Source organism: Sinohyriopsis cumingii, chromosome 12, assembly GCF_028554795.1.
Source record: "Sinohyriopsis cumingii isolate HCF-2022 chromosome 12, ASM2855479v2, whole genome shotgun sequence".
NCBI classification, from domain to species: domain Eukaryota; kingdom Metazoa; phylum Mollusca; class Bivalvia; order Unionida; family Unionidae; genus Sinohyriopsis; species Sinohyriopsis cumingii.
The window spans coordinates 16,217,890-16,233,933 of NC_142972.1; the positions used below are offsets into that span (position 1 = coordinate 16,217,890).

At 35.2% G+C, this 16,044-nt stretch overlaps 1 protein-coding gene across 1 annotated transcript in view; it reads left to right on the forward strand.

The window, feature by feature from the left end:
- Positions 1-16,044, forward strand: part of LOC149786031 (E3 ubiquitin-protein ligase rnf213-alpha-like) — a 451,244-nt gene that overhangs the window by 272,448 nt on the left and 162,752 nt on the right. The window contains exons 60-64 of the mRNA XM_089978103.1: positions 485-621; positions 6,866-7,073; positions 7,952-8,196; positions 11,070-11,314; positions 12,743-12,884. Coding sequence (XP_089834229.1) covers positions 485-621; positions 6,866-7,073; positions 7,952-8,196; positions 11,070-11,314; positions 12,743-12,884 — 977 coding nt within the window. The remainder of the gene's footprint in view (positions 1-484; positions 622-6,865; positions 7,074-7,951; positions 8,197-11,069; positions 11,315-12,742; positions 12,885-16,044) is intronic.

A 16,044-nucleotide genomic window follows, 5' to 3' on the forward strand; every position in this document is an offset into this window, starting at 1 on the left:
TTGACATAAATAAATTCAGTATATTAATATAGATATGATTAAGATATGTGATAAAACGTTTGTCATTTATAGGTTATTTTAGTTTTCAAGATTTGTGTTTTTCATGCATGGAGGGGGTTGGGTTGGAGATCTTCTCAGAGAGTTAAAGGTTATAAGCAAGAATTTGTACTTGGACTGGGAAGGTTTTATAACCTCCAGTCCACTTTCAAGTTTGAAACAGAGTTTACTTGAAACTTTTGTGATAACTGCATGTAATTTTCCAACATTTATAATTTTCTATTGTGACTGGGTTTGGAAACTTTCAACAAGGCTCCAATATATGAAAAATGAAGTTCTGATTATAAGATTATAATTTTTAAGTGAAATATTTAATCAGTTCTAGTTCAAATTTTTTAGCTAAATTCTAAGCTAATACTTAATTCAAGTAAGCAAATCAAGAATGTAATAGTTATAATTTATTGAAGTGGACTTCAATATTTTTCAGATAACAACCCATTCCAAGCTTTTATCAACAGCAGACAAGTTAGATATACATCAGGCAGTGGGAATTCCACCTGAGAGGATTGCATTGGAAACTCTTCAGTCCTTTGACACGGAGCAACAGTTCAACAGAAAAATCAGGTTAAAAGAATGCAAGGCTTATATACTTTTGTGTGCACTCATTGGTTGAGTAAGTGGGACCTATTTCCCTTTTTTATTATGGTTTGCACTTCTTGACATGATATAGTTCCCATAGTCTGGTTCCCTTTCTTATTTGCTCACTTCATGACATGATATAGTTCCTTAGTCTGGTTCCCTTTCTAATATTAAGTGCTGCACTTCATGACATGAAATAGTTCCACATAGTCTGGTCATAAACTTTTAGTATCTAAATATGTACATTTCATTCCATCATGAACCTGCATCAAAATGCGGTAAACATGGGTTTGAAATAAAATATTTTCACCAATCAGCTCTTGGGAAATGTGATTGCCATAGGGCTGCCAGATTTTGATGCTGGTTTAACATTTATGGCAATATGTTTTTATACTAAGCAGCTAACATTAGGGGCTATATGCCAGAAAAAGAGAATTTCAAAGAAATTATAAGATTTATTCAAATATCGTATGATTGTTGCTGTTGAAGCCAGACAAAAATTATGTTTCCAGTTGGCTGATCATCTTTATTTCTCATTTCTGACCCTAGCCCATATTTCAATCATAGTAAAAAAAAAACTCAAGAAAAATCACACTAAATGTATAAATTGTTTTATTATATTAAAAACCTGCCTACCCTATTTTTAAAACCAGTGCAATAGGAAACATGTATTCTTGGCCTAATGATGAATTTAAGTTTTCTTGAATAAGCAAGAAACAGACAAGTATATTTGCAACCCGCTTTTAGCTCACCTTGTCATGAAGCCAAATGAGGTTATAGTATGGTCATCCATTTTATATAGTGTATTGTCCCTGCATGAATAATTACTTGTTACCACTCTGGAGTCCAGATTTTTTATTTGATTTTGATCAGACGTAATTTGAGTTTACATTATCAAAATCTTACATGACTTCGATAATAAACAAAATCCATGAATATAATCCCTTTAACTAATAGGGTCTGCTGTACTGTAGGCAGTTGATATGCATGAACCAAAGACACACAGTGCTGTGTGCTATAAATAGAACACCTGTTACCTTTATGATTCGATGCGCATAGGCCTACCTGTTAAATTCATAGCAATGTAATATATGTTCATTTCAACATCAATTTTTAACCATTTTACCATTGGTATGCATATACTATCTGTAGAAAGGTTTAAGAGTAAAATCAGATCTTTATTATTGTATAATTATATTTCATGCAAGAATTTTTTATATGCTTTGAAATCTTGAGGGAATTTGTTTGACTTCAAGTCTGGAGTGAAGTAGTGTGAGCAGCCATAGCTGACATTTCTCAACCTTGAGATCTACCAGTTCTTTGACTGTCTACACCACTTAATCATCTGAATTTTTAATAAATTATCAAAAATCAGTTGTGTACATCAACATCAGAGCCTATATCTGACTTAGTGAAGCTTTTCTAGTCATAATTCTGGTCATCCAAACTCAAGAAAGTACTGAAAAAATCTGTGACCTCCATTCTGGGGGTGCTGAATCAACTCAGTTACTTTAAATAGCACATTATGACTAGATCTTAAATAGCAACCACATGATCAGAAGTAAGGGTAATTTACCTTACTGCCTGTAGTATCTTGGGTTTTCTCTGAAGGTGACATTGTCAAAACCAGATCAAAATGGCTGATATTTATATCAGGCGTTCAATCATGCTTCCATGCAGATGGTGCAGAGGCATCCAACTTGCTTGCATGCAAATTGGGTTGAGGCATCCATGAGAATGGGGTAGAGGCATTCAGAGGTGATTAAATGAGGTAAAGGGTTAATTGAAGCAATCCTGCATCTGATTGACTGATATTGTTACCACTAGAAGCTTTCTGATCCAATTTAGTTGAAGTTTAGAATATATGGTTCTATCATTAAGCTCTTGGATGAATTTGATAATGAGTGAGGATCACAGATAAATTTGGTGATTTGCATCTGATTGGCTGAGATTGTTATCACTTAGGAAGCCATATTAATGAAATAATTTCGATCAGACTTGAAATAGTGGCTTATAGCATCAAGATCTAGGTTGGGTGGGGTAAAAAGTAAGATCCACTTTTATTTAGGAGGCAGTCTTACATCTGATAAGCTGGCCTTTTTCATCTCACTCCTGGGGGTCAGATTTGTCTATAACATCAAGGTCTCACATGAGTAATGCATGGGATCATCTCATATTAATGATCTTGCAGTTGATTGGCTGAATGTGTTACCACACAAGATACTTTTTTATATCCAATTTTCCAACAGACTTTGTTATGTTTAAATCACTGAGATCTTGTAAGAGTACAATTATGAGCAAGAATCGAGCATATTAATGAGGTGGCTCTGCATCAGATTGGTTGAATTTGTCAGAACATTCTGTTCCAGTTTTGGGGGACACCACTGGTGGACTTGTTTGAAGGCTAAACAACAAGCCCCCATTTTTTATTTCCCATTGCCATCTAAAGGATTTGGACAATGTACACAGTCTGCCTTAAGTGGGATCATTTATTCACTTTTGCTTTGCCATCATTCAGGATCATCCCTCTGGTACTTCACAAATGAGGAACTCTGCTGCTCATTTCATTTTATTAACCTCTCTGTGGCCCCAGTGATTGTGGCTGAATGATCTCCTCATCCTGCTGGTAGGCCATTCCAAGACATTATCCCCAGATGATGGACCTCATGTTATGGCAGAAGTTCTCTCTCTTTCGCACAAATTCTTCCCCATTTTTTCTCCCCCTTTTGGCTGATCTGATCTCAACAAGTGGTAAAGTTCATTATTCAGTCCATCTTCATTTAAGGTGGAGCACCTTTGGGGATTGATGCAGTAGGAAATGTTTCAATCCTAGCTGCCCTTCTTTGAACACAGAGACTTTATTTTTCTTCTGACCTTTTGAAGAGAACAATGCTCAAGACCTTATCTTACCAACTAATGCATAAATGGAATCTCTCTTGCATTTTGCAGTCCCTAACTAAACCCCCTATGAATCATTGGGTAAACTTTCTTTGAGAACTTTACAGTCAAGCCTGTTTTCATGATCCCCTTAGCAGTCTGTTAGTGAGAGAGACCTTTCATTCATGAAATCTAGCTCATGAGCCCTTGCTACCTCATGGACATTTTTAATTCATTAGTGACTGAAGGATGTAATAAGGCCACCATTTTGCAATCTCTCATTACTATCTCCTCCTTTTACCTTCTCTTGTTGATTCATCACAGCAGAGGTATATTTTCTTTGGGTCCGATTGGTATAGCTCAAAAGTGACCCATGTGTATACCATCCAGCCATAGTCTTCTATTCTACAGGACATTTGTGGGATCATCAGCCTCTCAACAAAATGACAAAATTCAGCTGTGCAATTAAAGCAGGTTTTGTATTACTGATATTAAAATGAAGTGTTTGTGGAGTAAAACTAATATTAATGATGTAATACTTACCTGTTGCTACTGCCAGGTTCCCTCCTCCTGCCCCACACTGATGCCCCACTAGTTTAGGCTGCATCCTGAAAAGAATGATGAAAATGCATATCATCAAGGTGTTCTAGAATCTTCTGATTTACACTAATGGGGAGGACAAATTCTCCTATTAGAGTGCCTATTGAGTTTGGTGTACAAAGATAACTGACTGAAAGAAGAAACGTGTTTTTTTCCATAATGAGTTGTGTTTGTAATAAGTTCCTTGACCAAACTTTGTGGATGGTTAGCTCTTAGGAAAGATGGAAGTCTGAGGTCCAATTTAATGTCAAAGGTCAAGGTCAATGATAAATCTAATTAGAACAAAAATGGTTTCTGTTCTAGAGTTAAAAACTGCATAACTTGACCAAAAAGTCAAGGTCATCAGGACCCATTGGTGAGTAATCTCTTTAGTCAACTATGACCTACTATTGCCGACATGAAAGATTTTTATACCATTGCCATAATCCAAACCATATTATGTTATGATATTTCCCATCTGTTACCAATTTAGTTTCTGCACAGTAATTTAAGTTCTCAACTAAGTACAGTTTCTAATCTTTTGTGGAAGGCATGTAATTGGGATAAGGAAGAATGATATCGATTTGAGGGATTAAAGGTCATTGGTTAGGATCACTCTATCCTAAAGGTAAATAAAATGTTTTTTGCACAATAATATTAGTTATACATTACCTACCTGGAGAAGAATTTTTGGATTGCTTGTACATGGGATAAGACAAAAAACTTTCAGTTGTGGGGTCAAAAGGTAAATAGTTTAGGTTAGTGAGAAAATGGAAGAAAAATGGTTGCTGCACAAAACTTTGAGTTTGGTGGCACTATACATTTTCGTATTTTGCATAGGGTTAGGATTTTAAAGAAAAAGAATTTCCCAGGCTTTCCTCACTTGTTATACTGGCTGTTTAAAAAAGACCTTGTATATCTTAGGTATAATTAAAAGAACCTTTAATTCCCTTTATTTTGGTGTATGATTGATGGGTGTACTATGGGTTATAGAGTATACAGCTTGGCCTTAGTTCAAATGTGCACCTTTCAAAAAGTGCTAGCTCTACTTGGTCATTTTCACTTCCTGAACTTCAGAGGTAAATTGTATAAAAAAGAGCTGATAACATTTTTTACATTTTATATATTTGGTAATTCATTCATTGCACTTTCAGAAGCTGGTATTGTCTAGTCTGACAAAATTCATTTTCCCTATTTTAATAGCTGCTGTGTATAGTGTACTTTTGACTAATTCAGGCTGATTTTTTAACACAATGGAGCAGTCATTTTAGTTAGCAGTGTGCTTAAATCATGTAAAATTTCCAAAAGTACAATATCCAAAGAAATATCATCCACATTACATTACTGTAGCATATAGGTATGCCAACATTCTCTCCATTGTGCATGTTTTAAATGCAAACTACTTCACCTTACATACGTCACTCTCTCTAAAGTACATATTAATTGGTAAGATAATGTACCTTCACCAAGGTTTGTGGATGACTAACACTTTGGGTAAGAATGAAGCATATTGAATTTGGGATCATGTGGTTAGAGATTATAGTCACTGTGACCAAAAGAAGATTAATGAAAGAGAACTATTGATTTGGGATTCAGATCAGTGGTCTTGGTCATTGTACCTTGAATATAAAAGGGTTTTGCAGAATAAATTCTGTTCAGGATTTAAGTTCCTTGACCAGACTTTGTGGTTGGTGTCATTTAGAATAATAAAGAAGCCTTTGGATTCATGAGGGTACAGGATAGAGGTGATGACCATTGTAATTCTGATAAGAAAATGATGGTTTCTGCACATTAAATTTGTGTCAAGACCTTATATATTGAGATCCATTGGTCAGTAATCTTCACTGTCAACCATAGCCAAAAAACCATTAAATATGGGGTGGGTACAGTCACATTACTCTTGTTTTACAGTGGACACAAAAAAAGTTGTAGCTGAATTTGTTTATTTCATGAAATGTTGTCACCTTGTGCAAAAAATATTAGCAAATGGCAGTTATGGATACCACTTATGAGAACATAAAAAAGATCATCAGGTACGATCTTACATGGAAAAGTGTGGTACAATTATTGGGGAGGCACCTACCCACCCAACTATGAATCTCATCTAAATTGGTCCTTGTAACCATTTGTTATTATGTGTAGAAGAACATGCACATCTTTCATCTAGTCTAAACCTTGTACATGTAACACTGACCTATTTCAGCCATAAGTCTTAAGATGGACATTTACCACTGCTATAACCAGATGACCTTTAATGACATTTATTTGAAAGTTTGATGCAGTATTTTTCTCCACTTTATACTTTATGCCATTAAAGTCTAATCATTCTTGCATCTTACAGTATTTATATAAAATATTGAACCTTATTTGTATGGGCTGTTTACAGTAATATTTACTCTCTAGGAAACTCAAATTATCATGGCAAAATAATAATGATATTTTGCTGCTACAGTCAAAGAAGTCAATATTTACTGAGGTAAATGATGGAATGATTGCCTGAAATGCCAGATTATGAGATATTGCAGACATACATTGAATGGGGAGCACAATAAGGGTTTCTACCAAGAGTTTGCCATAAGGATGGCTGCTTGGTTTTTAGTGGTGTCATTAAAACATTATTGGCTCTATCATGCCAAGATAATTGGAGCTAAGTAGTCCTTTACCAATGACACAACAAATTAGGTGACACTTCCTAAAGGTCATATAGCAAGGTCAAAGAAGGCAATATACATGCAGTGTCAAAGGATATAATTATATTTTCTTTCTTTTCTAGATCTTTCTTTGAGTCCAGCACAAAGAAGGAGATACTTCTTGTGGTTCAATGTGACTCTGGTGACACCAATGCCAACTTGGTGGCGTGTGCTAGATACTGTATCCTGGATGAACACCAACAGGCAAAGGACAGAAGAACAGCTGCCTGCCATGTGATCTTAATCATACAGCTGCCCAGAATAGCAGGGGGGTGCTTTACTGGATTCCAGGTTAGTCTCAGCCACTGGGAACTTTGCTTTACCCAATATACCAAACAATTTTGTGCAAGAAACCACAGGTCAAGCTCACAATACCCAGTTTAGATATGAAACCTTGACTATATTTTACACTGATGACATTTAGTCTGCTGATAGAGGAACCAAAGTTTGGAACAATCCAGATAGATCTATAACCTAACTTCATTCTAATCAGATTTACATGCTGTTGGAAGGGTGTTGACAGATAATCAGTTGTGTGATTTGGATTTGTAATGTAGCTTTAACAATTTTTTAATCATATCGCTACGATGTCTGCAGTGTGACAGTTTCTATTGATGTTTAGCACTGGGGCATCATGCCGCAGACATGTAGCATGATGTCCCACCCAGTCACATTATCCTCACACCAGGCCGACCAGTCCATTTTTATAAATCTTTGGTATGACTCAGCCAGAGATCAAACCCACAACCTCCCACATCTGACACGGATGCTCTAACCACTAGGCCACCAGAGCAGTACTATATCACAATGCAATAATCAGTTGTGTGATTTGGATTTGTAACGTAGCTTTAACAATTTTTTAATCATATTGGTACGATGTCTGCAGTGTGACAGTTTCTAGTGATGTTTAGCACTGGGGCATCATGCCGCAGACATGTAGCATGATGTCCCACCCAGTCACATTATCCTCACACCAGGCCAACCAGTCCATTTTTCCATTTTTGTAAATCTTTGGTATGACTCAGCCAGGGATCAAACCCACAACCTCCCACATCTGACGTGGATACTCTAACCACTAGGCCACCAGAGCGGTACTAGATCACAATGCATTGTGTATGTTAAATATATATGAATGTGAAGCACAACTGCTAGATGTCATCTCATTTCAGTGTGGGCAATGGCAATCTGCCCATATTGATGACCTAAGGGCTCACAGTGGAGAGATGCCATCCATCCTTGAGATGCTAGGTAAGTCAGTGGGTACACTGATGGAGAGGGCAGTTGGCACTAAGTCTGCAGACACAGCTGACATGGAGGTGGAAGAATTGTTACAGGCCAAGAGGGACAGTCAGTGTGATGCTGCCATGGAAACTGATGATGTGGAAACTGAAAATAATAGACCTGAAATACCAAGGTATAGCTTGTCTCTATTGGTTGATACAAGTGTAATTTATTACTGTTTGTTATTATCATACTTTAGTTATAACAGTCCGGTATTTTATTAGTGTGACTCTATCCATTTTCTGTTTGTCTGTCAGTAACTTGGTACCTTCATGAACAAGTGGGTAGAAAGCCACTAGACTTGGTAGTTTTCTCATCGGTAATATAACTGTGCGAAAAGTGTTTTGTTTGTGCTTTTGATGGTTGTTGGTCACAGGCCATGTTAGAATGGAAGGATGGTGGGGTGTTGAGGCTTTGAAGTACTGTTTTTAATCTAAATATCAGGACTCTCCAGGTTTCCAGAGACTATATTTTAAAAATTTATACAAATTTAAAAAGTACATAAAGTATCTGGACTTCAAGCATGTTTTCTTAAGCCAATTGGGAGAAATTAAATTTGCAACATAAACCGCGAAATGTTTTACCCATACTCAGTAATGGGTGATTGAGTTGATTGTCAGACTTTGAAATCACTTTGATAATCCTAATTATAGCCAAAGTTCCTTGGGCCATCCCAGCATATTTTCTTTTAGTCTTTCTCCCGGCTGGGAGCCAAAGACTGGCAGGTAACCACTTCTGAAGATTTATATTTCTCAATGGGATCACTGTATTCTTGCCACTTTATCGCCTTATCTAAACAGTTTCTCATCATGGATAAGACTGGAGTGGACCAAATAATTTTACTTTTGATGCATACTACATTAAATATCAAACTGTACTTACGTTTGTATGTAGAGGTCATCAGATAGTTAGGACCGAGGCTCATCAGTTCTGTTTATCATTGGCTTAATGGATAAATGCATGAAAAGGGGATGTCACACATACCAAAAGAGACATGCATCTAACATAACTAAACCTATGTACTAACTTATCTCCAATCACTATACATCTACATGAGCAAAAAGATAAACAAACACAGGAAATGCTACCATACAGTCATACCTTCCAGCCTTCATGGCAGAACACAGGGTTTTTTTTAATTTGAAAATTGTTTTATGGTTGCAATCCCAAACCAAAATTGCAAGCTTATTTTTAAGATTGTGGCAGGCTTGCAATTTAACCTTGCTTGCAAGTTCATATCTGAAACCACACAAGTTTGCAAAAGCATGTCTAGTTTATTTTAAGCGTGCACAAGCAAACTAACTACAAGCTTGCATAAGCTTGCAAACAAAGCTGACCTAGCTAGCTGCATCAGAAAAACTGATATGGCATCGAGTAAATTATTCTATACATAGTCACATACCTCCATTTTTCTAGCTCTTGATGTGCAAAAAGTATGTTTTACAGGATTTTCCTAAATGGAATTTTTATCCAGTCTTCCATTCACTGACAAAAAGAATATGTATCTGATTGAGTGTACAATCACTTCAAGAATTTCCTTTAGGCAAAAATCTCAATTGTTTCTCTAACATGAATATCATTTTCTTTAAACTTCAGAATTGGAAAAAAGACATTTGTAGAAAAAAAAGGTAACATTCTATATTTAGCCTAGGACAAGAAATAATTGTTTATTTTGAAATATATTATTAATGTTCATAGCTAATTTAAAGAGAAATGTTGGAATAATACATTTTATTTATTTATGAGGGTAAGTACTTTGGAAAGATTAAACCATTAATTGATTCTGGTTGGGTTACAAAAGGGCTCAGACAACATAAAACAATAAGATATTCTTTAGTGCTTAAAATAGTTGCAATGGACTTACATATCGGATAAGGATGAATTTTAATAATTTCTATGTCCAAGGTCAAAGTCACTCTGAAATGTTTTTTGCATAATAACTAGTTCTATACCATGTTCCTTGACCAAACTTTGTGGAGGGTTTGTACTTAAGGTATGGAAGAATCCAATCACTTTCATTGTTAAAGGTCAATAACATTGTGTCTGAAGGGAAAATGGTTTTTTCGAGTGATGTTTGTACTATACTACTTTCGTTGACCACACTTCATGGATGGCTTGCACATTGGGTAATAAAGAAACTTGTCGAGTCTGTGGTGTATAGCTGAAATGTCACAGTCATGGTAAGTCTAATAAGAAAATAATGGTTCTGCAAGTTACGTTTAGTACAAGATCTGATATTTTTACCAAATGTTTATGGTCATTGTGTCCTGTTGATCAATAATTTCTAGAGTCAGTCATACCTGACTAGTCCCTACATGAAGAAACCTATATAATTTAAGGTCTAAGGGTTAAAAGTCACAGTGATGGTAAGTCTGATAAGAAACTAATGGTTTCTGCACTTTAAATTTTGTACAAGACCTCATGATTGGACCAAAGACCAAGGTTATTTAGACCTATTGGCCAGTAATTTCCAGAGTCAGCTGTACTATACAAGTGGCTTCAGAAAGAACTGTTAATGTGGTGGGCATATAGTGTTCCATTTCACAGTATTCTTTCTATAAATTATATCTTTTGGGAGTTTTCACTCTTTGTTCTGAAATGTTTTACAAATAAAAGTGATGTATTATATACCTGCCTCACATAAGTACATGCATTGCCACTGTAGACATCATCATAGCTGAGATATCGTGATGATGTCTACAGTGGCAATGCATGTACTTATGTGAGACAGGTATATCTGTCATAATGTTGGGAAGAATGGATGACATCACTAATGTTAAAGTTTTAGAAATACAGAGAATTGTCTAAAGGAGAGCATAATAATATTGAATTTCATGTTGCAAACAAGGATTACTGTTATAAGTAAAAATTTGTCTTTTCAATAATAAAACTACAATAATTAGTGCAGGCATTTAAAGTGAGTGCAGAATGTGAGCAGCACTTCAGTTTGACCAAATTTTAACAGTGGTGCTTATGTATGTCACAGATATGTCTTACTTACAACAGGCAAGTTGGAGCAGAGGGAATGGAATGGGAAGGTGAACCTTCAAGTGGCTGTGATCAAGATCAAGGTAATGAACTTCAGGAGGTCATTTATGAAAGAGTTGACCACAAACTGGATGTCCACAGCTTAATACTGTCTTGTATCCAGCCAGCTTTGGCTATGGTCAAGGATAAAGAAGAAACTACTGACAGATCAACACAGAGAATTGAGTTGATGCTTGATCTGCTACATCAAAACCCTACTGAAGGTGAGTATTTGGCTTTGTGATAAATTGAAGGAACTAAATTAAAAAAAATTCCTGTGTTGTAATATTATTTTAAAAATTGTTCAGTAATCATTTGAAGTGCTGTCAAAAATAGAAATATATTACAGGTACCAGTGCTGATGTCACTTTGTTAGTTAGTATTGGAACTGAGCTTTGCATTTGTGCATTGTTCCAAAGCTAGGTAGTATTATACTTTGTTGGAAGATGTAGAACACTCCAGCATGATTAATCTCAATATGGCCTTTGCAGCATGTGCAGTGAATAAGGGACCATCTATTTAATTTTCAGTAGGAGGGGCACAGTTGGGATTTTTTTCTTTTTGAAAAGATATGGTCCCAGAATAACGAGAAAAATATACTCTTGCTCAGATTGGTAGAATAGAACTATTTCTATACATCATTTTAGTTGAAGAAACTACAATCTCTTGTGATTAAACTCCTTCTCCCCCAGTTAAGTGATCAGTCCCTAGGATATCCAAAATTTTGTTTTGCTGGACTTTGTTATTTCACAGATTGCTCGCCCTTCTGTAAATCAAAGCTGTGTTTCAACATTTTCCTTTAAAATAAATAACACTTGCAAACAGTCCTATCTAGCAAATTAATAATCATGTTTTGGTACTTTATGTATGGAGTAAAATCTGACTTCAAAGAAACATTTTGCTACTGACCATGAACTAACCAGTAATCTTCACTAAAAATGGCTTAAACTTTCTCATTCAAGCAAAATGTAATTTTTGTTTCCTCAACATGCATCTCTTGGCTTTACTTGGCTGTAAACAAAATTGGATTGTTCCACTTTTTTCTACTTAATCTGTACTGTCTTTACTTTATAATCACTTCTGAGACAATCAACTTTTTATCTGCCCTGTAGTTTTCCATAAGCATTAAGTTTAACTGTTTGATGTTTATACAAGCTACAGGTTACATATATTGTGGTGTAAAGAAATTTCTTTTTCTCTCTTTTTTCATAAAATTATTGGAAATTATGTTTTTATAAGCACATACTGTCTTCTGAATGGGTTGTGATTTTTTGGAGTAAAAACCAATATTTCACTCACAACCTGTTCTGGCAGGTATGTATACAAAGAGCTCATAAAAGTACACATTCATTTTGCATAGCATGACATCTGTGAATGGCAAGAAAGAGGCACTTTATTGACAGCATCAACATAAAGATTTTGCATTAAAGTGTTTGAAAATCTTCTATCTTATACATTAGGTGCAGTATTTAATTGAAATTTTAGTATAATACTACAGCATGTCTGAAGTTTATACCTTGATAGACTAATATTCACTGTTGCTGTTTGTACCAGTAACTAGGAAACTGTGTTTTTATAATGCCATTCAAATTGTGTTCTGCAAAACCCTTGTTATACCTACCTGTAAATGCTGATAACAAAATTTTCCATAGGTTTACCCTCATTCCTGCATGGGCTGTGCTACCATGTTGCTACTCTTCTGAAAGCAAAGGAGAGAACTGCCTTCAGAGCAGATGACTGGTTGTATACCGAGGCAGCCAAGCCTGAGAACATAAGCAAGGCTGGCACTTTCAGGTACAATTTATATTGATCATGAAGTTAATTAATACATGGATCTTTATGGTATATTATTTATTACAACATTATTAATTTGTTTTACTTTTAATGCAATGAAAAAAAGATATTGCTCTCATGGTGTTGGCTATTGTCTATGGACAGTTTAATTTCAAAAGTCTAACCAGAGTATCTGAACATGACACATACTTGCAGTAACACAGTGGAGGGTTTTACTGATTTAAATTTTTCAAGTGCTTTTTCAAGACTGACATAACCAGTACTGAAATCAGAACTCTGAATCAGTTTTACAGTCAGATTTAGACCTAATGTGATAAGAAAGCATCTAGATAATACAAGAGCTTCCTTTCTCAATGGCTACTTAACAAAAACTACTATATAATAATAATAATGATAATCCTTTAAGGATGGTTACACAATCAGATAAAAGCTGGTTTCCCTTGAGTCCCTCTAATAAATGAACAAGAGCAATATGTGCAGATGTTTGGAGTAAAATATTTAACCAACATCATTATAAAAGATAAATATGAAAGTCATTGAACAGACAGACACTCACAGAGAATAGAGGAAGACAAAATCATCTAATAATTATTCATTTATGGCATGTCTATATTTAGATTTAAATTCTTATCAACTTATGACAGCATTAACAGATAATTAGTTCCAGGCCGTAGTGACAGACTACTGAAAACTTCTTTTAAATAATTCTTTGCATATTTTAGTCATTACACAGTGTATTTTGCCAATAAAAGTTCAAATGAGCACAGCAGAAACTATACATTGTAATTCATTCTGACTCACAGGGTGTTTTAACTACAAATAGGTATAAATAGTTAATCAGCTGCTACAACAACAAGCAATTTAATTTCTATAGTTATAAACTTAACCAAATATTGACAAATCCAAAAGATTCATATTAGTTCATATCCATATAATATCATGGACCACTGCAGTTTGAAAAAAATGAAACTATGTTGTGAAGACACCTGTGCATGTGTTCACATGTGCTTAATATAGGGGTTATTTCAAGCTCGTTGGGAAATGTTTTTGACTGTTACATTCTGGTGATCATTAAAAAAAATAATTATGCATGGTTTCTGTTATTCTCATTTGAAGTCACATGTCCAAAATATATGGTATAATGACCATGAAGGGCACGTAAACCTTAAGCACTGTGTGATACTTCACATGTCAACTGTTCATTTTAAATGAGGCTTTTCCACTCAGAATCAAAACCATGTACTGCACAACACTAAGTGAAAAGAACTTGAACATGCTAATCTGAATAATCTTTAATATAGGAGGGGCTAAATACGAATGAGATTGACTTTGACAAAGCCTTGGGAAAATGGAAAGAAATTAAAGTGAGACAGAAAGTGTATGGTTATGCTGTAATAGTTTATATGTGTTCTAACATTTAAAATCTATGTAAGCTGTAAACCTTCAATGGTTCTAAATCTCCTATGATTTACTTATTGATGACCTTGAAGTGAATGATATTATGATGATGATTGTAATAAAAGTCTGTTTTATGTGTGTAAAAGTAAACTGGGTTGGGGTTGGATGATAATCACCAATCATGGTAACAAAAATACAGTGTTTATTTATAAATGATTTGAAGGTAGAAAAACCCAATATCTAACTCATGTGCATACAAGATCCAAATATTGGACATTTAACAATGATACGCACTAAGTTAAATATCTGATATAAATAAAACAGTTCCTAACTGGAATGAATTTTAATTTAAATGGCAAATGAACTGAGATCAAACAAAACATTAAACACAAAAAAATAACCAAGATACATGACTCAAACAATATGATTCCACTCAAATAATAATAAGAGTCATGTAAACAGTAAGTTATCATCCAAATAATGTTAAATGATTCATACAGCCAATCACAAGCTTTCACTCAAATAGTGACAAATAATTGTGAAAAAAAACATGACTATGATTTACAAATAAAAAATGATAATGATGCTCACACAAATAACAGATTTCACACACAAGTAACAAAGACTTTCACTCAAACAGTGATAATGATATTAACAATAGCAAAAAAGATGTTCGCTCAATTAGTGATAATGACGTTAGCTCAGATAGCTATGATGATAGTATTTCTGGTCTTGTAGCAATGATGGTGGTTTTTATGTTCGATTAGTGATAATGATATGTAACCCAAAGATGGGAGTTAACCTGTGGTGCTCAAATGACATGCACATGGCACTTTCAGTACCACCACTGTCGAATGGTCAAGGAGCCACCACAATTGGCCTGCCCCTCCCAGCCTACACATAAATTCCTTGGACCCTGCAAGCCTGTTGGTTCCGGAGCCATGGTTCCTCAACATGAGATAACCACAATCTCCCTCCGAACCAACATCACCACCAACAGCAGCACAAGGTACATATCAAGTCACAAAGAACCACCACTTGACATCCAAACCAGCTCCATGTCTAAAAACACCCGTCTAACACATAGTTCCACAGGTGACAGCATGAACATCAACAGGCCTAATGCACATCCAACACGGACAATCACACAATGGCTTTCACATCAGCTCCATCACATCACATCACCAACTGCACAGTTCAGACACAGCTCCAAACCAGAAAGCATCAACAGCTCTACAGCTGCCACATTGCCCGACACAGGCAGCTCAAGCAGACTGGGTAAACCACAACAAACACATTGTCCAACTTCACAGTCAAACGATGGCTGACCCCAATTCAGAAACACAAAAACAAAACACAAACACAGACAGCTGAAAATATAAATCCTAAAGCTGTGTAACACGTGACATGGTAATGTATAAAATACCATGACATATGTTACGCATGCACATACATGGAGTTAATTACTTCATAGTAAAGTATTTTAACAGGACTACTGTACACGATTATCACAGTAATCAGGTTTGTATGCGAATCTGCATCCGACAATTAGAATCTTACAGAACTTTAAGTAACATTCTCTCGTTCCTCAATATATCCAACATTTATGTGAATGCAATCGTTCTGTCCAGTTACATACTGGTAAACTAGAAAACAGACTTTAATAAATCTAACATTGCCTTACATAGCTTGGAACTATCTAAAAATACACAATAAATCTTAGAACAAAACAATTCTATCCTGTAACATATATAGAAAAAAC